The sequence below is a fragment of the Xenopus laevis genome, chromosome 2S (genome assembly GCF_017654675.1).
Source record: "Xenopus laevis strain J_2021 chromosome 2S, Xenopus_laevis_v10.1, whole genome shotgun sequence".
Classification (NCBI taxonomy): Eukaryota; Metazoa; Chordata; class Amphibia; order Anura; family Pipidae; genus Xenopus; species Xenopus laevis.
The window spans coordinates 162,676,312-162,703,276 of NC_054374.1; the positions used below are offsets into that span (position 1 = coordinate 162,676,312).

The following is a 26,965-nucleotide window of genomic DNA, read 5'->3' on the forward strand; positions in this document are numbered from 1 at the left end:
GAATGATCGGTCCCAGTCTGCCCCCTACTGGGAAAACAAGAGTGTGCAGACTTGTATGTTTTTTGACAGGTAAGAAAATAATGTGAATATAACAGAACACAAAATCGCAGCATTGGAGAGCAGTTGCTATAAGGGACTATACTGAGCCGCTAGTACTGGTGTAACACTAAGGGGCAGAATTATCAAAATGTGAAATTAGAGCTAACCACTGAAAAATGTACCCACTTTCGATTCATTCCTATAGGGTTTTTAGAATCATATTCATTGATGGGTGAAAGTTAGAGTTCCCCATCGACGTATTTATTCCACTTATAGGAATGGAGAGAAAGTAGGTGAGTTTTTTTGCACTGAGCTCTAATCTCACATTTAATAAAGGAGGACAGAAGGTTGCACTCGTCTAAACCACAGAAGGTGCCAATCAAGACAGGGCTTTTCACAATAGTCACAATATACAATGTTTAAGGCACCAATCGATGTTCACCAAGTCACTTGACCCTCTAATTCTTGTGCTTACTATTCCTTGTCCTACTGAAGCACCTCTAGAACTCTATCTGCCCTCACTCCAATTAATTTTTTTTAACTACTGACTAAGTTGGCACCATTTCTTATATGGCTAACAATGGGTGTCTAGCCCACCTGGTGGACCTGTTCTAAGCCAACCTTCCAAAAAACACTACAGGTGTTCAAGCCCATAAAATAGTAGATGGTTTACTTTTTCTTTTGCCCTCTACCACCACTGATAGCAATTGGTGTAGCCCTCAGCCCATGACTGTAATTCTAAACTGGTCGGCTTGCCACTTGCAGGCAATGAATTCATACAAACAGAAGCAATGAATGGAATGTGAGATAAGTGCCACCAGCACAGAACAACTGTTTCTCTCCACACAATGTTATTTTCCCTTGGGGAATATACACAATGAGAAGAGAGGAAGTCTGGAAAACTACGACAATAGACAAACAAGGCCAATTATTACAGGGAGACGCAATTGCATGCTGCTCAACAATGATAAACCTGAAATGATAAGTATCTGTGTTTTGGTAATGCAATAAAGATAATATTCTACAGTAATCTAAGCAACATCCCATCTCCAGCTGGTGGGGTGGTAGTTTCAGCTCCAATCAATCTGCAAAAGACAAGTCCTATCACATGAAGCCGTATTTCTATAAGCAATGAGCCATTATTGAACTTCAACGTACACTTAAACCTTTTGATGGTCATCAGGGTATAGGGTGAAAGCCCCAAAAGGTACAACAGTGACAACTAGTGGAGGGAGGCCAAAATTCGGTGAAATTTATAGTGTTCCATACAACTTTAGCAACATCTATGAATAATTGAAGATGCCGGAAATATATAAACTGCCCCCTCATTCCTGGAGAATCCAAGAAAATGTAGCTCTACCTCAACTCCTATTCTCAGTCATCAATATATGGATTCCCTTGGAGTAGATTTTTAAGACTGTAGTCATTGATGTCTTCAGGAACAAAATCCCTATTTACAGGTACTGGGGTGACCTTACTACATCCAAGCTCATGACTCAAGGGCCTTCACAAGCCAGGGGTTCCATATTAGCTTGGTTATGGGATGATGAATCAGTCTTAATCACTGGATAATTATATTCCCGGGATAGAATCTGGGTATACAGTAATTCTAACCTGTCCTGCTAAGGTCGTAGAGTTGTGCAATGGGTCAGACCTTCTTTACAGTATTGTCTTTAACTCTATGACCATGTTCCACCTCTCACATGAATAAAAGTGTAGAAACCTATGTCATACGGTAGTTAAAAGCTTTGAAATGGATTTATACTTGCTGGACTAATACCGAAGGTTAAAAACCCAAAGACCAGGCACTTTATGTAAATAAATTAACGGTACCTACCTTTAGCGGTGATATATGCGATTGCATCACGTACCCATGAACATTTTCTATTTGCGATAAGTTCTTCTCTGACACGTGGACGAGTTCAGGGCCCGTCAAATCGTGAGTTAGCCGAGGTAATGAGTGATCGTGAGGAGGGGTGTCTTCATCTTGATAACGATATTTCTAGAGCAAAAGGAAAAATCAAAGTTAAAAAAAATCATGACTTTGCATTTTCCACTTATATAAACCTTTTAAATTGAATTTCCTTAGAAACAGTGCAAGGTGGCTATTTCTGATTATACTCCAACCGTCTTCTGGCAGTAATACCCATGCCAAGTAATGTGCTGTTACTTTAACACACAAGTACTGTATGCAATTAAATGTGCAGTGGCATAAAAGTAATTAAAATGTGTTATAATACAACAGATTGATCATTTGCATTGACCCTTTCCAGGCTATAACACTATTATAACATCCTTCTTTTTCTCAATTTAGCAAGGGGCAGTGTGATACATAATTTCTTAATTCAATTTAATGCTAAGGGTTGAGAAGGTAAGATAGAGGTGTCCCAGTTATGGCCTCCAGTGGGCTCGTTAGTCCAGGGATTCTTTAATTAATGTTCATTAAATCAGTGGCACCAGCATAATTAGCACTTACAATGTCCTGGACAACACAAATTCCAGTATGTGGGTTTACAGACTGCTTGTGTAAACTGTTATGGTCATCTGGAGAGTTGTCAAGCTCCCAAGCCTACATTACCCAGCATCCTTGGTCATCCAATGACTACCTGAGGGTGCTGGAGACAGTAGGTTCCAATTGAGTACTGTCTTCTAACCCTTTCTTAATGATAAACATGGATATAGAATTTATTTTTACTAATCCTGCACATTGTTCCATTAATTCAGCTGAATTTCCTTCTCAACCACCCTCCCAGAACGCTCGGGACCTGGGGAGTTCTGGGTAACAAATGTTTCCGTAATTTGGATCTTCATACCTTAAGTCTAGTAGAAAATCATACAAAGGTTAAATAAACCAAATAGGCTGGTTTTGCCTCCAATAAGGATTAATTATATCTTAGTTGGGATCAAATACAGGTATGGGATCTGTTATCCGGAATGCTTGGGACCTGGGGCTTTCCGGATAATGAATCTTTCAGCAATTTGGATCTTCATACTTTAAGGGGCACATTTACTTAGCTCGAGTGAAGGATTAGAATGAAAAATACTTTGAATTTCAAAGTATTTTTTGGCTACTTCGACCATCAAATGGGCTACTTCGACCTTCGACTACAACTTTGAATCGAACGATTCGAACTAAAAATCATTCAACTATTCGACCATGCGATAGTCGAAGTACTGTTTCTTTAAAAAAAACTTCGACCACCTACTTCGCCACCTAAAACCTACCGAACCTCAATGTAAGCCTATGGGGAAGGTCCCCATAGGCTTTCTAGCCAATTTGTGATCGAATCCTTCGACTTTGATATTCGAAGATTTAACTTTGATGGTCGAATATCGAGGGTTAATTAACCCTAGATATTCGACCCATAGTAAATCTGCCCCTAAGACTACTAGAAAATCATACATTACATTAAGTAAACCCAATAGGCTGGTTTTGCTTCCAATAAGGATTAATTGTATCTTAGTTGCGATCAAGTACAAGCTACTGTTTTATTACTGAGAAAAGGGAAATTATTTTAAAAAAAATTGAATTATTTGGATAAAATGGTGTCTATGGGAGACGGCCCTTCTGTAATTTCTGGATAATGGGTTTCTGGTTGATGGATCCCATACCTGTATGAGCATTTAAAAAAGGATGAAAAATGAATGTGAATTGGACTCATTTGTGCAGAAGTATTAGTTTGTGCTGACACAAAGGCTCTTTTCAGTGGGAAATAGTCTGTAGCCCCTTACGCCAGTAGAGGGTGTCATATACCTGTATTTTGTATTTGTATTTGCTATGGGATGCATGTGTGTTTCTTATTTATATTGTGATACTCGTATGCACGACGCATAGACATTCTGACAATGCATTCCTAGAACAGACAGGAAACATTCCAATGAAAGAACATCAATACATATATAAATTGCTCTCAGTTGCATTCAAGATATAAGTGTTATATGGTAAGAGACATGTGCCTGACCCATAGAACTTACACTCTAGCGATATGGAACAAGGCTGCATGCTGCTGCCCTACTTCACTTTTCCAGTTGATTTCCCTTTTGCAATAAACCTCCCCCACCCCAATATCTTTCATTTATTACATCACAAGTTACTCCGTGGTGGAAGGGGCAGAAAAATGTCAACAGTAGTGATGGGCAAATTTCTCCCGTTTCGATTCGCTGAAAAATTCGCAAAAAAAATGTGAAATCGGAAAGTTCACAAAAAATCCTGCAATTCGAACGTTTTCACAAAAAAATCAAGCAATTTGAATGTTTTCACGCGAAAAAGGTGAAAATCGTAAATTGACGCCGAATTTTCACCAGAGAATTTTGAAGGAGATTTGCAAATTTATTCGCCGGCTGCAAAACACGGAAATTCGCCACAGATTCTTGCCTGGCATCACTAGTCAACAGTGTAAATATCAATATTCCTAAATACTGAGCTGAATGGAGTTGGAAGGCTCAAGGCAGTCAAACACATTCGGATGAGCTAAAATTCAAACCACTTAGAATCCTTTCGAAATTCCCCAGTTTTACATTAACGCAAGTTTGCTCCTAATTAGTGATTAGCAAATCTGTTGTGAATTGGCGGAAAAAGTAGCGAAAGAAATTGAGGTCAATGGCTGTCAGAAATTTTTTTAAGCGCAATCATTTTTTTCTCACTCTAAATGGATTACAGTCAATGGGTGTTTTTCTTGTGGCGACTTTTTTGTCCAAGCGACTTTTTTGTCTCAGCCACTTTTTTGTCCAAATGCATTAAAATCAATGTGTTTTTTCTTATGGCGACTTTTTTGACATTAGGGGGCAGATTTATTAAGGCTCGAATTGTAAATTCGAATTCAAATTTTTGAATTTTTTCAAAACTCACAAATTCGAATTTAACTCGAATTTGAATGTGAGATTTATCCACCCCGACCCTGGAAACAGTTCTAATACGAATATTAATCAAGAGGAAAACTTGATTCGAATTTTCGGGTTGTTCGTATTCAATCAAAAATTTCATAAATAACTCCCCAATCGAGTTCTGAGTATGTTTGAATTTATTAGAATTAAAAAATATTCACATAACTTCAAAATTTGACCTTTGATAAATCTGCCTCCTAGGAGTCTTAATATTGATATTGGAAAGTCAAGTTTTGGAAAAATATTTCTCTGGTTAACTTCACCCACAGCTAATCTTTTTTCTGTGAATTCAAGAATTTTTTTTTAAATGTCTCCAAAATAGTGATGAGCAAAATTTTTCACCAGGCATGGATCTGCGGCAAAATTCTGCATTTGGCCTTCTGCAAATTTTATAACTATGACAAAAAATGTTGCCAATACAAAATTGTTGCAGAGACAAAATTTTCTCCAAGGCAAAAAAATTGCCAAAAAAAAAAAACGCCCATTGACTTTAGTGCATTTGGGGTGAGAAAAAAAATTGTCATGCATAAACAAATGGCGTCGCCTATTGACTCCAATGCATTTCAGGAATTTTTTTTTTGCAAATTTTTCTGTGAAGCGAGATTCACTCATCACTACTCTCCAAGGTGGCGTAAAGCTTTATTAAAAAAAAAAAACATTAACGATGGTAAATATGTAAGAAGTTTTCCAGCATTTTTTAAAATAGAACTTGAAGGATGCAACAGATTGGGCCCAATCAAGTGAAAATGTGGTGAGTTGGGTTGGTGGAGACAGGCTGGGCTAGTAAAATACCAGCCAGGTGGCAACCCTAGAAAGAACAGAAATCCATTATGAAAGTGAATTAATTATCTGTGAACCGGAAATAGAATTATCTACATTGATTAAAAAAAGGCAAAATTACACTCAGCACAAGCCCCATGTATTGTACTTATGTTTACTGCCCCTTTAAGATTTGTGAGCGGGTATATGTTCCCTTTAAAAAAAGCCTATATATTAATATTAAGGCTACAAGCATCGTTCGATAGATTTAGTAAAAATTTAATTTTCGAAAAAATATTCAATTTTGAAAAAACTCAAAAATCTTGAATGTGTGCTTTTTGATTAAAAATGAAACAACCTGGATCATATAAAGATACAAAGCAAATTTTGAATGTAGTGAAATCACATTCTACCCATCATTTTTTAATGAGCTTGCGAAATTTAAATTTTTTTTAAAAAAAAAATAATATGTTATTATTAATATTTCAAAACTTAAAATTTTGGAAATTCGAAAAAACTCAGATTCGGGAAAAAATTTGGGTGAAACATTGAAGATGCTGATAAATCTGCTCCTTATTGTCCTTTTTTTACTCAGCAGAGAACTACATTTTTATATACAATTGTTTTGTGCATAAAATGACTGCACAATAAAATAAGTAATTAAAAATGTCGTAGGGGCAGATTTATCAAGGGTCAAATTTCGAGGTGAAAAACACTTCGAAATTTGACCATCGAATAGGGTAGTCCAACATTCAAAGTCGAAGGATTTTTAAGATCGTGCAATCGTACTTCAAATCGATCGTACGATTTTACTAAAAAATCCCTGACTTCTCAAAACTTAGCCAAATACTGCCTGTTCTAGGAGGTCCCCATAGGCTAACATAGCAATTCGGCAGGTTTAAGGTGGCGAAGTCGAAGTTTTTTAAAGTACTTTAAAGTACTTTTGGAATGGTCGAATTTGTGAAGTATTTTCGAAATAGAAGTGGAATTTAGCCTATTTGATGGTCAAAATTTGCGGTGTTTAAATTCGAAAAATTCACTTCGACCTTTGATAAATCTGCCCCGTAATGTATATTTTTCAAATAATTCTCTTTAATAAATATGAAATGAAAAAACTCAACTGACTATAATTTCACAGTCAGCTTCCTACACTACAATTACTTTTTCATAATCTTTTGTACATTGAATCTGACTCATTGTGGTTCCATGTAATTGTGTCCGTGCTACAGTACCTTTATGCCTTATTTTAAATTGCAGGTTAATTTTCTTTTTGAATCACAGACACAGATATCCGCATAATCATGTGCATTCCCCTCCCACCTCCCACACACAAACTCACACTGGAAGTTCTAAACCTAACAATTCATTACTAGATATTCAATCCAGAACTCAGACAGAACCGCAGGGAACAAAAAAATTCATGGTGGAAAAAAACAATCAGATTCTTCCGCTCCCATATTAGAAAACTCATTCTGTATGGCCTGGTTTTGTGCATGGGGGATTTTCACTATAGTTTGGAACATTGTTAGTGGGATTTGCTTCCATCCAGTCACAAGAGCATTAGTGATATTGGGCACCAGTCTTGGTTCTCAGTTGCGGGTCCTATGCATCACCGACATATTCCACATCACTTTACAGACCTCGTTCACATCAGTAATTGTTTAAGTGGAGCTTACAGTCTAAGGTCTATTTTGTGTTCACACGTGCCAGTTGTATCAGGAGCTAACTAACATGCTTTATGTTTTTGAAGCGTGGTAGGAAATCCTAGGAAACCCATGCAGACATACAAACTCTTTGCAGCCTAGACCCCAACAATGAAAGGCAGTAGTGATAACCGTAAAGCCACCATCCTGCCCAGAGATGGATTGAGGTCAAGGTTCTTTGCAGGCCAGTCAAGTTTGGCCACTTTGTGCAGGAGACAGGAGGCTTTCTATGCTACCTCTGCATTCCAAGACAGGAAATCTTTAGTACAGAGGGACTTCCCCCAGTCTGACCTGCACCCAGCTGATCACCCAAATTTCAACCTGAACCTGCCTGATTGGTCCCAGTAGTCTCATATTAATCCCTCATTACTTTTTATGAGCTAAAGGTGGGCCCTAAACAAAAGATAAACCTCCAAGAGGGAGCTTGAACTGATAAAGTCAAACAAGCACAGCCCTTGCATATGTACCACCTCTTAGCCTGGCATCATGGCTGAACACTCAGATATGACGGGTACGTGATGGAAAGCTGGGGGGTTGTCAAGTGTTTTTGCATTTACACGTTTCATTTAAACACAAGCCCAGCATAAGGAATATTTTAAAAACAATAATGTGACATTTCTATACATATCCTGGCACCCATCACTCTACCTGAATCGTATAATTATTTTTCCTCTAATCCACAAAGAGAGCATTGAACACACGATGACTGTTTTTTGGCTTGTTTTGAATGCTAATAAAATTCCTTGCGAGAACACATTCATTTTAGCCTCAATAAAAAGCTTAAATTCTTGTGTGTGACGCAGGAGCATCTGCCAAGTAACCATTCAGAGCGGAGCACGAGTGGGAATAGCCAGGGAACATGCTGGCGGTTGATGACTACTCAAGACTTCTGCAAAAAATAATGCAATGAGCAAAATGTATTGAGAAGTTATAATGAAAAAATGTCTTTCCCCACCCATGCCAAACACGTTCAGCCTTTATATATTTATCAGTGGAAATGGAATGGGCTGAATTAACTGAAATTATGTTAACAGGAATCACAATGTCTGGCTTAATTTTGGTTGTGCTTACTTGTATGTATCATACCTTATACTGTACTTTCTAGTTGCTCACCCTCTTTGGTGGCCAAAAAGCAAGTGCTCATAAATGATTTTCTTGGACATCAATTGCGTTCCATTCTGGCATCACTGTTACGGGTCACAGATCAACATAATTATTCTCTGGCCTAGAAATGTTTTTAAAAATGATTTAAGGTTGTATTTGCATGATCTAGTGCACCATAGACCACCATAGCAAATTTAAGTGCTATTTAAAAAATCCTGAAGGTTGTCAATTTATTTAACATAGTGTCGCTAGTTGGATCTTTGGTTTCTTTTTTTCTAATATTCAAGTTTAAGGGGCCGATTCACTAAGGGTTGAATATTGAGGGTTAATTAACCGTCGATATTCAACTAGGAATTAAAATCCTTCGACTTCGAATATCGAAGTCGAAGGATTTATCGCAGATAGTTCGATCGAACGATCGAAGGATAATTCCTTCGAATCGAACGATTCGAAGGATTTTAATCCAACGATCGAAGGAATATCCTTCGATCAAAAAAAGTTAGCCAAGCCTATGGGGACCTTCCCCATAGGCTAACATTGACTTCGGTAGCTTTTAGATGGCGAACTAGAGGGTCGAAGTTTTTTCTAAAGAGACAGTACTTCGACTATCGAATGGTCAAATAGTCGAACGATTTTTACTTCGAATCCTTCGATTCGAAGTCGTCGTCGTAGTCGAAGGTCGAAGTAGCCCATTCGATGGTCGAAGTAGCCCAAAAAAAACTTCGAAATTCAAAGTTTTTTACCTTCGAATCCTTCACTCGAAGTTAGTGAATCGGCCCCTATGTGTTGTTTAACATACAACAGAGCACCACCCCATTCTAAATTTGTTTACGTAAGGGGTAATTAGATCAGAGGTGCAGTGACTTCCTCTATAATGGTTTTGACCAATTATAGAAGCATGAAAGAGTCATCAGAGAACAATGAATACTTAGGTGAAACTGAAGCTGCGTCCTAAGACACTAACCACTTTCCACAGTTTTTAAATAGGCTTCTTAAGTATTTTCAATACATCACAAAAAAACCATGCAAAAGGCAAGGATACTAGACATGTTCAAACTTCAGGCTGGTAAATCTATTCATAAGAAGCCACCAAGGATGCCTAGCCCTGAACTTCCCAAGCTAATAACGTGACTACAGGGTGAGCTTACCTTTATCATTGTATCTCTGTGAGCAGGGATGGGCGAATTTGACCCGTTTCGCTTCGCCAAAAATTCGCCGCCGGCGAAATGTCGCAGACGCCCATTAAAGTCTATGGGCGTAAAAAAAAATTAGTCGCGCGGCGAAATTATTTTGTCGTGCGTCTTTTTTTTTTGACGCACGTCTCCATACAAGTCTATGGGCGTCATTTTTTCGGCGAAACGAAGCGAAAAAATTCGCCCATCCCTATCTGTGAGCTAATCACTTTCTCCTGGCATCTGTTACTGTGGAGAACATATAGTAAGTTACCTTAAACAGGCCAATAAAAGTTTCTAATTTGTTTCTTACAGATCTAGTCAGCAGCTGATTGGCCTGTGTATGGGGTCCACTGATGGGCCTGGCAAGCTAGATATCAATTAAGCAGGTTTGATTTTCCCAAGCTAAAAGGACCACATTAGCGTGTTGATACAATCAAGTGCACTTTCAACTGAATATAATCGACAAAACTGGAGAATGGAGGCCAAGAGTTGAGTGTGGAATTCAGAACATTGAATGCATACAATGGGTGATCAAGAGGGTCAGAGAGGGAGATGGGGCACAAGAAGTAAATAGTGCCAAATGGAGGTATTTAGGTAACGGGATTATTAGGATTTTCAGCTTTTTGATATTTTAAAGGGACACATCTTTTTAACCTTCTAAAGTTTTTATCTTTGTTTAAGGGAAATAAAAACGATGAAGATACAAGCAAGGAAAGTATATCTGTAACTCTTTCTTGACAGTTTTTGCCTTTCTCAGATGCTCCCAGATGAGCCCTTGCAAAGCTGGAGAAAGGGTCAGATGTGACTCCACTGTAACTCAACACAAAGCGGGTTATTTATTAAAGTCCGAATGCCAGAAACTCAAACAATTTCACTTTTTTTTTACTATAAAATCCGAATTATTTGTTGATGAAAAATCTTTATTTTTTTTTTTATCTAAATTTTATTCATTATACCCTGAGGATGGAAAAAGTCTGAAACCGACAATCCGGCATTTCAGACCTGCCGAGGTTGTATATGTCAATGAGAAGATATCCTGATCTGCTCTGAGTTTTGTGCAATAATTCAAGCAAAAATCTGAAAAAATCTGCGTTTTCAGGCAGAAAATCTGAAAAATTAGTACAGATTGTTTCACGTTTTTTTCAGGAAAACATCTGTGCCAATTTGGTTGGACTACCCCAAGTCAATTCTCTTCGGTGAAACTCAGGATTGCTCTTTTTATCTACTCACTCCAATGAGAGTTCTATTACAGGATCTGATATCCTCTGTCCACACCAAATTATTTGGGGTCCCATCCTCATTTCCTTAGGGTACCAAGCTTCTCACTGGGCCCTTATACTACAGATCCACCAACACATCCAGCCCCACCTGAAATAGAGTCAAAATAGGAAGAGCCTTCAGCTCTTTCCCTTAATTAAACTATGCCAGATGTAGTAAACCCAGGTACTCCGTGTGACTCAAAAGGGAAACTAGATGCTAATCTTAAAGGGGACATTTCCACATTTGATAAAAGAGACATGTAGTTACATGGTTTGTATGCATAACCTGATCAAGATAGTGTACTTGCATCAGTCCTAACTATGTATAACAACGGTATTATCCTTGAGGGGAGAAAGACCCCACCTGCTTACAGTATCTCTTCATTTGGCATCACCTCTTCCAAAACTCTTTAAAGACAGGTCTGCAGTTAATGGGCACCTGCCACCCAAAAATTATTTCTCCGCCAGCGGCATGGGAAACAGGTGCAGGCTTTTAGGCAGCTTCTTAAAAGGCATATGTCACCAAAAATGGGTTCTCCCCAGTAGAACCTGGATTTGATCACCCCCAGAGCTCCCGTGTGAGGGCAGCCATCTTTAAGGGTTCGTAATGTGGTTTGGCATACTCGTTATGCGCATGCTTGTGATGTCACATACTCGCACATACCTATTGAAAGCTGTGCACCTATTCTCAGTGCCACAGCATGGCCGCCCGCACTGGGAGTTTGCTCCTGGTGTGGGCAGCCTAGAGCAAGCAGACATTCTTTTAAAGAAACAGTATTGTCTCCACCAACCAGAGGCTCCATTGGGGAAACATTTTTTGGGTGACCTTTAAGAAGGTACCTAAAAGCCTTTAGATTCCTTGGATCTAAAGAACCCCCAAATATTACAGCACCAGCACGCCTTGCCATCCTCTGCCTCTTAAAAATGTAAAGTACTGCACATAATATATTGTGGCTAATAGTTGCTAACAGCAGTGACATGGCATCTCCGTTCCATATATTCCTTATATTTTCCCTTTTATTTCTTCCACTCCTTAATCAATCATAACCATATAAGCAAAACTTTGGCTTTAAATGGAGAAAGTTTCCCAGCTTCCCCTATTTATCATTTCACTGTATCTCCAACTGTTACTGTACTTTTTTACACACAGACACTTACGGAAAGGTTACCGAGGCAACTGTCACCATAACAACCAAGATTACTCTTTAAAAAATGCCCAAAGCGAGGACAGACTTGAGCCGTACTTGCTTAAAATGAACCAGTGCTGTATGTTACCTTAATAATAGTCTTTCTAGATATAGCCCACGTTGTACTCGTTATGGAGAATGGAAAATGTGGCTTCATTAACTCCCTGCTTTTAGGGTAAAAAAAAAATGCCGGTCTCCTACAAATTAACTCGGTTAATGGGATAGTGACCTACATTGTTACACATTATCTGACTATCAAGGAAAGGCTTCCAGTATTGCTGACACATCTCTGCTCTAACATTTCTATACAATTAAATTGCAGCCGGTGGGGAACTTTATTATGGTGACGCATTTCGCCCCCAAAGTTCATTCGTTTATTTCGCATGTCCGGGGCAGTGTCAGCTAGTGGCCATTTCACTACCCCCACCATAGTCAAAATTAGGACTTTATGGAACATTAAAGGAGAACTAAACACCAAAGATATAATACCCACTCAACTGCACTCGATCTGCCCACTTTACCTCTCACTCTTTACACACAGTGTATTACATAGAGTAGCGCTCCTCTTTGGAATCCTGAGCTCAGAAAACAAAGCACTGGAGTACCTCTGTGGCATCTTCTGTCCATTTATATCCTCTTCAGATCTCTTTAGCAACATGGAGCCTGCAAGCGTATGCAAACTTGGGGCTTGTCTGGAATCCACTTCAACTGCACCTGCTCCTGCAGGCTCCATGTCGCCAAAGAGATCCGAAGAGTATACGAATGGACAGAACATTCACCCCTGCTCTTCATGGGTGGGTGAATGCAGGTCAACATGGGACTCCATGGGACTTATTTTCAGTAGACACCAATGAAGGAATGTCATAAATAATTGGGCTAAACAATGCAAAGTTTGCTCCAGCCTAGTAACCCATAGCACCTAATCAGATGTTGCCTTCAAAACTCAGACCAGTTAATGCTACCTGCTGATTGGCTGCTATGGTGATGAAATTGCCACAAGTTTAACAGAGCATGGATGTGAGAATGTTCTAGCCGTGTGTGAATACAGTAGCAGTCTACATGCTTAGTAAATTATGTGTTACATGGCAGACAATGGGAATTTTTTTTTATTAAGGTATGTAAAAAAAATGGTATGGGATGGAAATACACAATTTTTAATATTTATTTTACATAATCATATGTTTTTATGTTTTACATTGTTTGCATTGTATTTATAATACATTTTGTTAATATTATTTATTCATGCTAATTTTTTAGTTGTTTAATACAACGGAGAAAGTCACACATATTTGCAATTATTTTATGCAAATAGGTAATTGAATCAGCTGACTGTAATACATGATGCCAGGTTTAGCCTGATGTAAAATAGAAACTTTTAGAAATGCATCGTTTACTGTAGTTCTTCTAATAGACTATTTCCATGATCATGATGCAGAGTAGTTACTGGAATATCTGGCCGAAACCCTGGGATTTATAGAAGAAATGCAACACCTAGGTGGGTTCAGGGTCAAATATAAAGCAGGGCACTTTCACCAACCCAAAGTAGGTCTGGTGTTGGTTAATAAATGGATGACATTTGGTTTACCCCAACTTTTAAACCAAATGCCCCATATTCAGCAATAACAACAATATATAGGGTTGATCTCAGGTACAGAGGTTTGACTTTGCATGTGAAAATGAAAGAAGTAATGCTAAATTTATCTACCTATCATCAATCTATCTGCCTATCTATTATCTATCTATCTAATCTATCATTATATCTATCATTCTATCTATCTAGCCATACTTCTATCTATCTATCTATCTATCTATCTATCTATCTATCTATCTATCATCTATCTATCTATCATCATATTCATTGTATCAATCATTCATTTATCTATCTATCTATCTATCTATCTATCTATCTATCTATCTATCTATCTATCATTCTATCTATCTACCATCTATCTATCTTTCTATCCACCCATCTATCTATCTAGCCATCTATAAGGCTCCATACTCCATTCCTTTTTGCACAGTATCCAACTTCAGTTTAAAAATGTAGGCTGTGGGCCTAAACCATGAAGCCTTTAGATAAGTCACGGCTACAAGCTACTAGAAGTACTTTAGTCTGCACATCCCCACCCTCCCAAATAACACCCACACATTCATAAACATTCTATTGGCATGCGTAAAATTCTTTCTGTCACTCTATTACTCTATTGGGATGGCACATCCAGCCCACCATATTGCCATGGCAGTTGTTTAATGGCTATGGAAACCTCCAAACCCTTCAGAGAAAGAGACTCAAGGGCACCCGGATTCAGCACAGAAGAAAGAAATGTATTGAGTTGTTGTTTCTCTATCAATAAAGATACTTCCATAAGGACCATACGTACATAGAAAGGTGCCTTTCATGGTAGCCTTGTTTGAAATGTGAGATTCTTCTGCAAGAAGGCAAATGGGCCCCCGGGTGCCTTTCTCCAATGACTGCAGTTTGCAGTTTCTAAAGGCCATTAGACACCTGGCAATTCAATATGGTGGCCTGAAGGCATTAGCAAAATAAAGAGTTGACAGAGGAATCAATTTCATATCCACACACAGAAGGATAAGCGTAAAAAACTGACGTATGCACTCAAGTTACAAATGTACAACTTTAAACTGCAGGTAGAACCATCGATTAGAAAAATCATTTCTCAACATTCAAAACTCAGAAAATGGATTTTTGAATAGAACTTTTTAAATAACAAATAATCCTGCAGAAAAAAAAACCTTTTAATTCTGCTCTAGACCAGACATTGGTTTGATGTAATTGCCAGTTCTTCCCAGCAGGAGATGCTCTTATTGGAAAGCAGTAGGAGTGAAAGCTCGGCTGGAGGCCATGGAATCCAATGATTCTTTTGCTAATGCTGAAGATCAGCTACTGATTTATTAATAATGAATTGGCAGCATTCAAGGCCTGCCAAGCTGGAAAACAGTGACAGGTTCTCTTAAAAAAAAGTAGATTTCCTTATCATAAAGCAAAATGTGAGTGTAGAATTGCAATCAAAATGTTGTTTGATTAATGACTGTAGCCCTTTCCTGGCATGCTCCCTTAGAACAGGACCATACCCTCTGAAACCTGGCGCGTTACCTGCTCCAATCCTGGCCTCTTTGCTTGTGGAAGATATTGGGAAACTGGGAATTTTACAGCACATGTCTTCACCTACTGGGAACTGAGGGATACACCTCATGGGGGTCCCACTAGGAAAATAAAATACACAGAGATTTGCAGCAATATTGACCTTCATATAGAAGAAAGCAATGGCATCTAAAGCATTTAAACAATACTTCAATGAGGACACAGTGTTTTTAACATTACAGTTCCATTATCAAGGAATAATAATGGAAGAAATAAATGTATGGTTCAGTCCCATACACAATGTTCCTTCCCCAAGAGCTGTTTTAACCTACGAAGCTCTACCTTCCCTAAAGTACCTCTCCTTGGAAGAAAGGTAGCAAGCATGTACAAGATCAGGATCCTCTTTGTGTTCCTAGACACTTTCTCTCAATCTGGCTGGGAGTTGTAGCAAGAGTTCCTTGCCTCAGCTGGTCCACCCTGTAGATATGGCTCCAAAACTCCTTGGGTCCTCCTCTTTTCCCAGAGGTCCTCTGGGGCTCCCAGCAAGCCTCAGATCTTTCTGCTGCCCCCAGCCAATTGGATTGCTCCTCTTTCTGTAACTGGGCTGTATGATGGCACAAGTCATAGGAACTGTTAGGAGCTGAGTTTTCTGGTCCCATACATGATTGACCTAAGTTCCTACTCAACAACCTTGCCTTAAGCCCAGCCCTAGGCCTATTCCTCATGAACTCAACCTACACCATAACATTATCCAACCCCCTTCCTTCTGACTACTATACAGAACTCACACCTGCTAATTGCTAGCTTATCGCGGTCACACACTCCAGAAGCCGCCAGCAGGTGGAGGGCTGTAAAGACAATGTGACAAGCAAAGCTGTAAGACTGAGCCGCAGCAAGCAGGATAAAGAGCTGCATGAGGCTCCGGAGCCGCAGGTTACCTACCCCTGCAGTAGACCAACCCAACCACAAGCTATTTCTTTCTTATGTATTCCCCCATAACCTGCTTATTACAATCTCATTGATGGTTGAGTGGGGCATTGCCTGTTCCCCTGCTGTACCAGAGGTAAGTGACTCGCACAGTTCCTGTTCCCTTCTGTTTAACTCCAAAGCACATTCTAATTCTCTCCAAACAACAATTCCCATGCTCCCTGACTGCAACCCTTCTTAGTGCCCCGATTTGTCCCTATGTTGTGCACCTGCCACTCCATATGTCTGATCCTTGCTTTACAGGGGTCCCTTTCCTAATAGCCATACAGAAGTATATACGGACCCTCTGTGGCCCTCACTGATAAGCAATATAAATATATGTACATATCAGACAATTGTGGGAGAAGCTACATAGTAAGTTAGGATGAAAAAATACACACGTCTATGAAGTTCAACCTTTAAGTCTATATATATATATATATATATATATATATATATATATATATATATAAATGTTCACAAAGTACTTGCACTCCTTCCTTCTCAATCAGGGTATACACGTTCAAAATAGACCAGCACTCCAAATTTTCAATCAAAAAGTGTTTATTTCAACATCACTCAAGTGTCCAACGTTTCGGCCCACATTAGGGCCTTTATCAAGGATGATAAAGGCCCTAATGTGGGCCGAAACGTTGGACACTTGAGTGATGTTGAAATAAACACTTTTTGATTGAAAATTTGGAGTGCTGGTCTATTTTGAACGTATATATATATATATATATATATATATATATATATATATATATATATATATATATATATAAATATATATATAACCTGCCTAACTGCAATAATCGTAAAATATGCATTTATTATTTTCTCCTCCGCTGCCAAGGACGCGGGATTAACACCATTCATTAATGACACACGGATCTTTACTATATGTAATGGAAATGGTGCAGGTAAATAATCTGTTGTTAGAAAAGGCAGATGGATCTCTGTTTGCCTATACAGAGATCCCTATTATCTTTTGCTATTGTTGCTCTCCAGGACAGATCCTGCTGCCTCTCTCTTTATCATCCCGCACCGCCGTTAGAAATGATGCATGGATATTTAACCCAGATGAAATGAAAATGCATTTTAAAACTCTCCTCGTATTCTTATTACAGCACATTTACCCTGAAGACGGCTATGCTCCATATCTTCCCGGGAATGCATCTACATCACCCAGAAAGCACAATGTCTCGGCGGGGTGCCTCCATTCATTTCCCTAGCACTTCACTTATTTTTCTGCCAACGATCACTGAAGAAGCCCAGAGCTTTCATTTATAATGTTTTTTTATGAAGCCATCAGTTGCTGAATATCTCCAATATCTCTCACAATGATCTGATGCTCTCATCCCTGCTGCTTACACCGACCTCAAATGTACTCTGTTAACTTAACCTGCTGAAGTCACAATGGATTGTGATGACGCTACATTGTCTGCCATGTCAAATCTCTATCATTGCTAATGTACATACATTGAAATCTGATCAGCTCTATCACTAAAATATACAGATATGGGACCTGGGCCATGTGCAATAAAAAAACAATTAAATGGGTTGTTCACCTTTAAATTAACTTTTAGTATGATCAGTGTTGGACTGGGACACCAGGGGCCCACCCAAAAACCTTAGACCAGGGGCCCACTCTCTGTACTATTATTATTCTTTTCCTCACTGAACCTCTATTCTCCTAGTCTCGATTCTTTACATACTGTAATCTATTATTCCATCTATTTAGCATATTTTTTGTCATAGAAAATGGTCATGAAATAGGTAAAATCTTTAGCAGCACAAGGGCCCCCTGACACCTGGGCCCACCGGGAGTTTTCCTGGTATTCCGATGGGCCAGTCCGACACTGAGTATGATGTAGAGATTGATATTGTGTGACAATTTGCAATTGGTTTTCATTTTTAATTACTTGTGGTTTTGAGTTATTTAGCTTTTTATTCAGTAGCTCTCTGGTTTGTAATTTCAGCAATCTGATTGCTAGGGTCCAAATTCCCCTAGCAACCATGCACTGATTTGAATATGAGACTGGAATATGAATAGGAGAGGCCTGAAAAGAAAGATGAGTAATAAAAAGTAGCAATAACAATAAATGTGTAGCCTTACAGAGCATTTGGTTTTATAGATGGGGTCGGTGACCCCCTTTTGAAAGCTGGAAAGTGTCAGAAGAAGAATAGGAATAATTTAAACTATAAAAAATGAATGCCAATTGAAAAGATTCTTAGGATTAGATATTCTATAACTTACTAAAAGTTAATTTAAAAGTAAACACCCCCTTAAACAAATTATATTAAATACAAGGTACCATCTCAATGTCCCACTACCATGTGCAGAGGGTGCTGTGTGATATTACAGTCACTGTTAATCCTTCATATAACCAACAGAGGGCGCTGTGTGATATTGCAGTCACTGTTAATCTTTCATATAACCAACAGAGGGCGCTGTGTGATATTGCAGTCACTGTTAATCTTTCATATAACCAACAGAGGGCGCTGTGTGATATTGCAGTCACTGTTATTCTTTCATATAACCAACAGAGGGCGCTGTGTGATATTGCAGTCACTGTTAATCTTTCATATAACCAACAGAGGGTGCTGTGTGATATTGCAGTCACTGTTAATCTTTCATATAACCAACAGAGGGTGCACTGTTATTCTTTCATATAATCAACAGATGGCATTGTGTGATATTGCAGTCACTGTTATTCTTTCATATATACCAACAGAGGGCGCACTGTTATTCTTTCATATAACCAACAGAGGGCGCTCTGTGATATTGCAGTCTCTCCCCAAGCGAACTGTTGGTATAGGAATGATTAAAAGTGACTGCAATCTCAGCTACTGCCCGCTGACTCGAGTATAAGCCGAGGTAGACTTTTTCAGCACATTTTGGATGCTGAAAAACTCGGCTTATACTCGAGTATATACGGTAATAAAGCCCCCCCCCCCAAAAAAATAAAAAATTCTGAAGAAATGGTATTTACCCCTTTAAAAGTCTGACTAGAAACATTTGGAGCTTAATAAATAACTCCCTTAATGTTCGGTATGATGTAGTCAACGTTATTCCAAAAAATGTGTCTTTTTTACATTGAAGTTTTTTGGATTTTTTTTATTTGCAGTTCTCCAACTCAGAATGTAAACTGTGATTTTTGTTGCTATTACCCTAGTGGCCCCTAAAAGATGAGCAGGATAGGGGCTGAACAGGTACACAAACCTAAGAAAAAACCCTGGACGAACATGTAATTAGATCTGGGTCAAGTAATACAGGTATGGGACCTGTTATCCAGAATGCTCAGGACCTGGGGCTTTCCGAATAATGGATCTCTCCGTAATTTGGATCTTCATACCTTAAGTCTACTAGAAAATCATATAAACATTAAATAAAGCCAATAGGCTGTTTTTACTTCCAATAAGGATTAATTATATTTTAGGATCAAGTACAAAATACTGGATTATTGGATTATTTGGATAAAGCGAAGTCTATGAAAGATGGCCTTTCCGTAGCTTTTTGGATAACGGGTTTCCGGATAACGGATAACAGATCATATACCTGTACCCAGGGCCGCCATTGGAAATCACGGGGCCCCGTACAACAACATTTTCGGGGCCCCACCCACCCTGGCACCCAAGCCCCGCCCCAGACCCCGCCCACTCCACATCACAGTTAAAAGACCACACAGACTTTAGTGCTAAAAAAGTAACCCCCCACACACACAAGTTAAAAAAAAAACATTGGCGCCAGGGCCCCCCTTACAAGTTAAAAAAAATTGGGTCCGTAAAAAAATTTTTTGTAAAAAAACATTGGCGCCAGGGCCCCTCTTACAAGTTAAAAAAAATTGGGGCCCCAAAAAATATTTTTTTTAAAAAAAACATTGGTGGCAGGGGCCTATAGGATATTAAAATAATACATTGGTGACCAGGGGATTAAAAAAAAATACAAATTGGTGTTCAGTTGAATTGAACTCGTGGCTTCAGGACTTCAACTTTGCCTCCTTTCGTTACTTTGGGTCTTTTCGCCGCTTCATGACTTCAATTTCGGCTGTTTTCGTGGCTTTGGGTCTTTTCGGCGCATCGGGACTTCGGCTTCGACTATTTTTGTGGCTTCGGGTCTTTTCGCAGCTTCGTGGGTTCAGCTGTTCGGCATTTCCCCATTTTCCACTGTTCGGCTGGCCGCAGATCTTTGGCGCTGGCAAGGGGGGCCGGCTCTTTCTAAACTGCAGTACTGCTGGGCCCCCCTTCATGCCCGGGCCCGGGACACTTCTACCCCCTGTCCCCCTCTGATGGCAGCCCTGCCTGTACCAAGGCACGTGCCTCTCATATCTGCCCCGAGTTCCAGGCCTGCACGGGATAAGCAAAGTACTCAAACACCTACGATGTGCAAGAGAGCCAAAGAAGCTAATATTTCCTGTTCATTATAAATAATGTGTTCAGAAGAACTAATACAAGGACGTACAACTCTGTTCCTCAAGGGCAACCACAGGCTATTTACTGATTAGCTCATTTCTGTTAAAGCTGGAGATGTTGTGACCTTGAAGGACAGGTTAGGAATTTCTGCTTTAAAGCATAATGCCAGCTATGAACTGCATCCAACTGTTAAATAAGGAAAACACCCTACAATAAAATCAAATATACAATATTTATTTATACTCTTCCTTCTTCTAGCAGATATAGGTTTGAAAGCCATCCAATTTCTGGGAACTTGCCAGCGGGCTTCTTCTGGTTTCTATACCCCACTGTAAAATGAGGGAAAACTTAAAATCAGGGGATATAAAATTGAGGTTTTACTGTATATATATATATATATATATATATATATATATATATATATATATATATATATATATATATATATATATATATATATATATATATATATATATATATATACTGTATATATATATATATATTCAGTGCTGTGAAATATGCTGGCGCTATATAAATAAATGTAAATAATAATAATAATAATTATATATATATATATATATATATATATATATATATATATATATATATATATATATACACTGTATATAGCCATTTAACTATGGGTACAATCCAAAAGTAGACAGAACAGATGTTTGGCCATAATTAAAATATTTCCCACAGCAAAATATTTTCAGCATGTAAACCTTGGGAAGATTATATGTTTCACACACATATATATATTGTGCTCCCAACTAGGATCCCCTCTGAGTCCTCTGTAATCTTGGAACCCCTGACAAGCTCAGCTCATTCAACCCACAGGACTCATCTCGTAGCAAAGGTTCTAACTTGCTATGGTTCATTATCCAAGACCAATTAATCTGCAAAATGATCATTAAAGGACATCACAAACCAAACTTTACTCAGTGATTGCAGAATTTTAAATTCCATCTTAATTAACTGTGCCGGTAACTGCAGTCCAGCAACATAAGGGTTGTTCAATAAAAGGCAAAATAATGCTACAAAAAGATTTCCACCTGATCTGTGTCAATCTGGCTCCATGTTCTATGTTTCTACAACTGGAGTTGCAATAAATAGCAGCCAAGTGTATCCCCCTGGCCCTATAAGTGCAGCATTGTCACATAATTAGAATTCTGTATACCGCTGATTTGGCAGACTCCTTCTCGAGTTGCCCTTTACAGAATTGGTTTGTCTCTTTTTCATTGCTTTATTTTTGGCTCCAAGCCACAAGTTCCTCTCCGGATTACATTTCAGTAAAACAGACATATTAAGGTCAAAGGTCTCTCCTATATACTCTATATACTCAGTGCTAAATAGTGGATAATGGAATAGCATTTCATAATATTGGCAAGGAAGGAAGAGACTCACAATCACCAGTGACTGAGAAGCACTAAATGACACTCATCGAATTCATGAATGAAAGAAAAGGGATCAGAATCTAATAGAAATATCTACAGAGCTTGGGATTTACTTCGAAACGGCCAAAAAAATCTAAAGCAGTGGTTATGTTGAACTTTTTCCATTCAAGTTCAATTTTGGGGCTCTAATCTTTGGCCAAGGTCCACCTTGAAGATCAGGAAATGAGCACAGATATAAAGTAGGATTATATCAGTCACTAATAGTGGGTTTTTCATTTGAGAACACATGTCCATTCTTCCCAATTCTTTCTCTAGCAGGATTCTAGGTGGAGTCCTCCCCAGTGCTCTACAAGAAATGAAAAAGTTTAGGGAGTACCCCTGGCTATGGAAAGTTGTCTCACAGCACTCCTAATGATATCATGGCATGTTCTTGGATTTCTAGGCCATGTCCTCTTTCTGGTTGCCTCTCAACTACTGATATGCACCCATTTCTCCTGAAAACCCTGGCCATTCTTGCAAAAGAATTTCGGGTGTGAGAACTGGGACTGTCCTGCTTCAACTGGCGACCTTTCAATATCCATGACGACAAGTGGAAATTCAGAAAAAGTTCAATGAAGTTCTAATCTAATCTAAACATGCATGAATCCAGTTGCCTTGGGATGGTTTTAGTGTAGGCATCTGAGGGGCCCTTTTGGGGGAAAACGGATAGAAAAGGGCATATTGTATAACACATTTTTTGATTTTTTTTTTGCTGCATACATGCACAAAAAATTCTTTTGAGGGGCCCGTTGCACAGTGATCCCTACATGGCCCCTGCCCACTCTCCACCACAAGCCAAAGTCTCCTGTCCACCTGTATTCCCCTTCTCTGCCCGTAGGTAGCAGAGTGACTGGAGAAGGGGGTATACTTTTCAGCTATAGAGGAAGCGAACCACATGGTCCTGGCCCCCCACAACCTCAGGGTCTGCTTCCTCTATAGCTTCTGCCCAACGCTGTTTTTGATTTGCAGTTCCCTGCCATCCAAGGCTGTCATTGTCTCTTCTTATCTCAAGAAACAGCCTCCTACATTGAATGACTCTCAACTAATTTTTCTCCATCCAAACTCAACTTGGTCTGGCTGATCTTTATAACTGAAGCTTGCGGCTGCTTTAAGCTATTGGTGGACCCAGGATAAAGATCTCATTAGTGGGCCTCTGCTGCTAAACCACGAAATTTGTGGCAATAGTGAACCCAATATAATAAGATACTTAATTTGTTTTCATTGGTGGAGACCTCACAACCCACCTTGACCCGGGGCACCACAAGAAAACAAATGGCTGCACTAAAGATGTCAATTTTATCAAGAAACATTTTCATGGGAACGTTTGTTTGAGTAAAAAAATGATAGAGCTCTTTCAGTTGATTAAAATGATGGGTCTACTACTGGAGACTATAGGTCTGATGATGCCCCCTGCTTACCTGGCAGGCCCTGGGCAAATGCTCCCTTTGTCCATATAGTAAAACAGCCACAACCTTCCAAACAGTGCTGCATTTTAATATAAAAACAAATGCCATTACCGAGAACTTGGGTCCTTGGGATGACATGGGCTTTGATAACTGAAGTCACGTCAGTATCCCTTATGATTGTTTCTATACTATATGGTATGAGTATCTCTTTGTTTTTTTCTTGTCAAGTCTAATAAGTAAATTGTATAAATAAATGCATCAACCTCATACTGTGTTTATACATTTCTCATTCAACTGCGTCTAGATCTGATTAAAACAGACAGAGCCTGAAGCTGTAGAGTTGCCTGTGAGACTACATTTGGCCCGAAGAGGCTCATGTTCCATTTTCAAGGGACTTTGCTGGTGGGAATAATCACAACCCAAGCAATCATATGCTAATACATGTACAAAATATAAATATATACCTAAAAGGCATACATCTTCTGCTATGGTAAACAAAACTTCATAATAATATAAAGGGAGAAGTAGAATGTTCTCTACTGGAGTCCCAAAATACAAAGGATGTTCCTGCTAATGCAAATGGAATGATCATCCATAATGTAGCTTTTAACTAGAAACAGAATTTAAACTAGAATTTAAAGGGGCACACAAATGTCGCAATATAAAGTTTGCATCACCACCTGAAAACAATAGGTATAACCTATTATAAAGGAGAAACAAATAAAAATATAAATGTCAGCATGGTAATATCCCATTTAAGTTATATATTTTATTTTTGATATTTTTCAGCTATATTTGTTTCGGTGGAGGGGCAGTTTCCCACATTGGGCAGTAGTGATGGGCGAATTTGTGCCGTTTCGCTTCTCCATAAAATTTCCTGCGAAATTTGCGAAACGCGAATTTAGAAATTTGTGAAACACGACAATTTTGATGCCAGCAAAAAAACTTTGATGCCAGCGAATTTTCACTGTAATTTCATCAATTTTGTTGGCAGCGGCGAAACGTGCAAATTCGCCGCAAATCCACGCCTGCCGAATAAATTTGCCCACCATTATTGGCCAGTCCTATTTGTTGATTTCAGCATGCACAAAAATTTGCTAACCATCCCTTAATATTAGTTATGACCTAATATTATTAGCCCCTACAGCAAATACATTTTAGGCAAATACAAGAGTCCTCTGCACTCAACCCATTATCAATATATATAAGACATTGAGACATTTTGTGCATACAGCTACTAAAAATGCCTTACCCTTTAAATGAAACAAGAATTATTTAACAATTCTATTGGTTCATTATACATTTTACAAAGGGACTAAGTTTTACCTGCAACTTACTTGCTGCTTTCAAAGTAAAACTCCCAAACTTGGCTGCCCTTTTATTAGACACCAGTGGGATCACCTGACTATAGCTGGGAGGGGTGGAGCTACAACATGGAGCTGGTCACTGCTCTTGTATAACTATAACAAACAAGGGAAAGTTGTGCTCACCACTATTTTTTAAAACCATTAGGCGGGGGTGCAATGAGGCTGTGACCACAAAATACATATAGTCCTCATTGTATTTGTCTATATGTATTTTGCAAATTCATGGCAAATTTCCGAATTTCGAATAAATCTGCGTCAAAAAAATTCTGTATCAACAATATTTGGACGCCCATTGGCTTTAACGCCAGCGTCAAAATTGACTTTAGACTTTTCAGACGCGGGTCCAAAATTGGACGCAAGCGGCAATTTCAATTTTCAAAATTTTTTTGCAAATCGCCAATTTTGAAGGAAATTCAATAATTTTTTGGCAAAGCAAAACGGGAGAAATTTGCCCATCACTGGCCTTAACATATTCAGAGGCTGACCTGTTGTACAAATATTTATTGAAATTGTATATGAATTAGAGCCTCATACCTCCTGGGCCCCCTGCAGCTGCAGGGTCTGCTTCCTCTGTAGTTACGGCACTGATTAAAAACTCACAATAAATTACTCGAAAGAAATACAATAGGATGAAGAGCACAGTATTATCTTCCATTAACACCAATGTCCTCTGCAGAGAGCAACTTTGTAATATTGAAGGAATATTTTGTAACAAGAGGACATGAGGATGTTTGTCCAATTTCCAGAAGCAAAATAGTTCAGCAACTTCATTTTCTTGCAATTTAATTCTTTTGTCTTTTGTTTTTTCTCCAAGAAATGAAGGTTGGCTGCATGGAGTAGAATGCTTGTCAATTTTGACGTAATGAGGCAATATAGTAAGAAGTGAATTACAGACAGACAAATTACCTGGTGAGTATAATCCTGATTCTTTTGAATCTGAATGTGACAGGAAGCAATTTAGACAATTTGAATCAGAGAAAATCTGAGTTAAAGCAAAGTAATTATTTTTCCTGCATTAAAAAATCAGCCCATAATGCTCCCTCGTCTCACATAATTCCTCCAAATACACTAATGTATCCTGATAGTCATAATTTGTTTATTTCTAGTACTTAATAGGATAGTTTCCGTGTGAGCTATAAATAGGAAAACATAGAGCAGTATTGACAGCGAAACTGTCATTTTTTTGGTTGATTAATGCCACCGTTTTTTTTGTAACGTTCTCCCTCAACAGCATTAATAACTGATTCACATACTGAGACTCGTCACGTACTGAGACTCATATTTGTATTATGTTTTACGTATTCTAAATGCATTCAATGGGAACCTTAAACATGGGTTTAAAATGGCAATAGTGTTAAACAAAAGCCACCAAACTCTAGCGGAAACGTCCTAAATTTGTTTCCAAAAATAGTTTTCCCATTTAAGGGGTAGATTTATCAAAGGTCGAATTTTGAAGTTATGTGACTTTTTTTTAACTCTAATAAATTCAGATGTACTCACAACTCGAATGGGGGTTTATTTACGAAAAAACGTGAATGTCTATTCAATTGAATACAAAAGACCCAAAAACTCAAATCAAATACGAATCAATTCTAATCGAATTTTCCTCTGAAAAAAAAAATTGAATGTCAGGAAAGTAATTAACAACTTCAATTGGTTCGACAGAGCTCTGCCATTGACTTGTAAATAAACTCGACAGGTGGCAAATTTTCGAATTTGAAATTCAAGTTGGTGGTTTTAAATTTGAATTTGTGAGTTTTAACAAAAAAATTTTGAATTTACCATTTAAACCTTAATAAACCTGTAACATGTTTCATATGTAGTTATAAAGGTTGCTCTCTCAGTTTGCTTTCTTTCAACTTTTATTTTTTTTTTATTTATTCTCAATTCAGGTATTTCAACCTCCCCAATTTTGAACCAGGGTGATTTTTTTGTTTGCTCAGACCATGCCCTCTTCAGCCCAGACCATGTCCCCTGTTCTTTCCCTGCCAAGAGTAAAAATACAGGTGACTCCTGTTAATTCCGGGAACATTGACAAGTCTGTCAGTATAACTAATGGTCACTTCTCTTGTTATAAGCCTTTCCCTGTGTAACGATCGCCGCCCGGAGCAGGCCCAGGAGCTCCGGGCGGCGCGTCCATCTTCGCCGGCGTCGCTCCCAA

General features: G+C 38.6%; 1 protein-coding gene across 4 annotated transcripts in view; it reads right to left on the minus strand.

Annotated features, from left to right (window-relative positions):
• LOC108710034 (disks large homolog 2) overlaps positions 1-26,965 on the minus strand; it is a 621,594-nt gene that overhangs the window by 408,093 nt on the left and 186,536 nt on the right. For all 4 annotated transcript variants that reach the window (XM_041584606.1, XM_041584605.1, XM_041584603.1 and 1 more), the window contains exon 2: positions 1,877-2,041. In XM_041584606.1, coding sequence (XP_041440540.1) covers positions 1,877-2,041 — 165 coding nt within the window. The remainder of the gene's footprint in view (positions 1-1,876; positions 2,042-26,965) is intronic.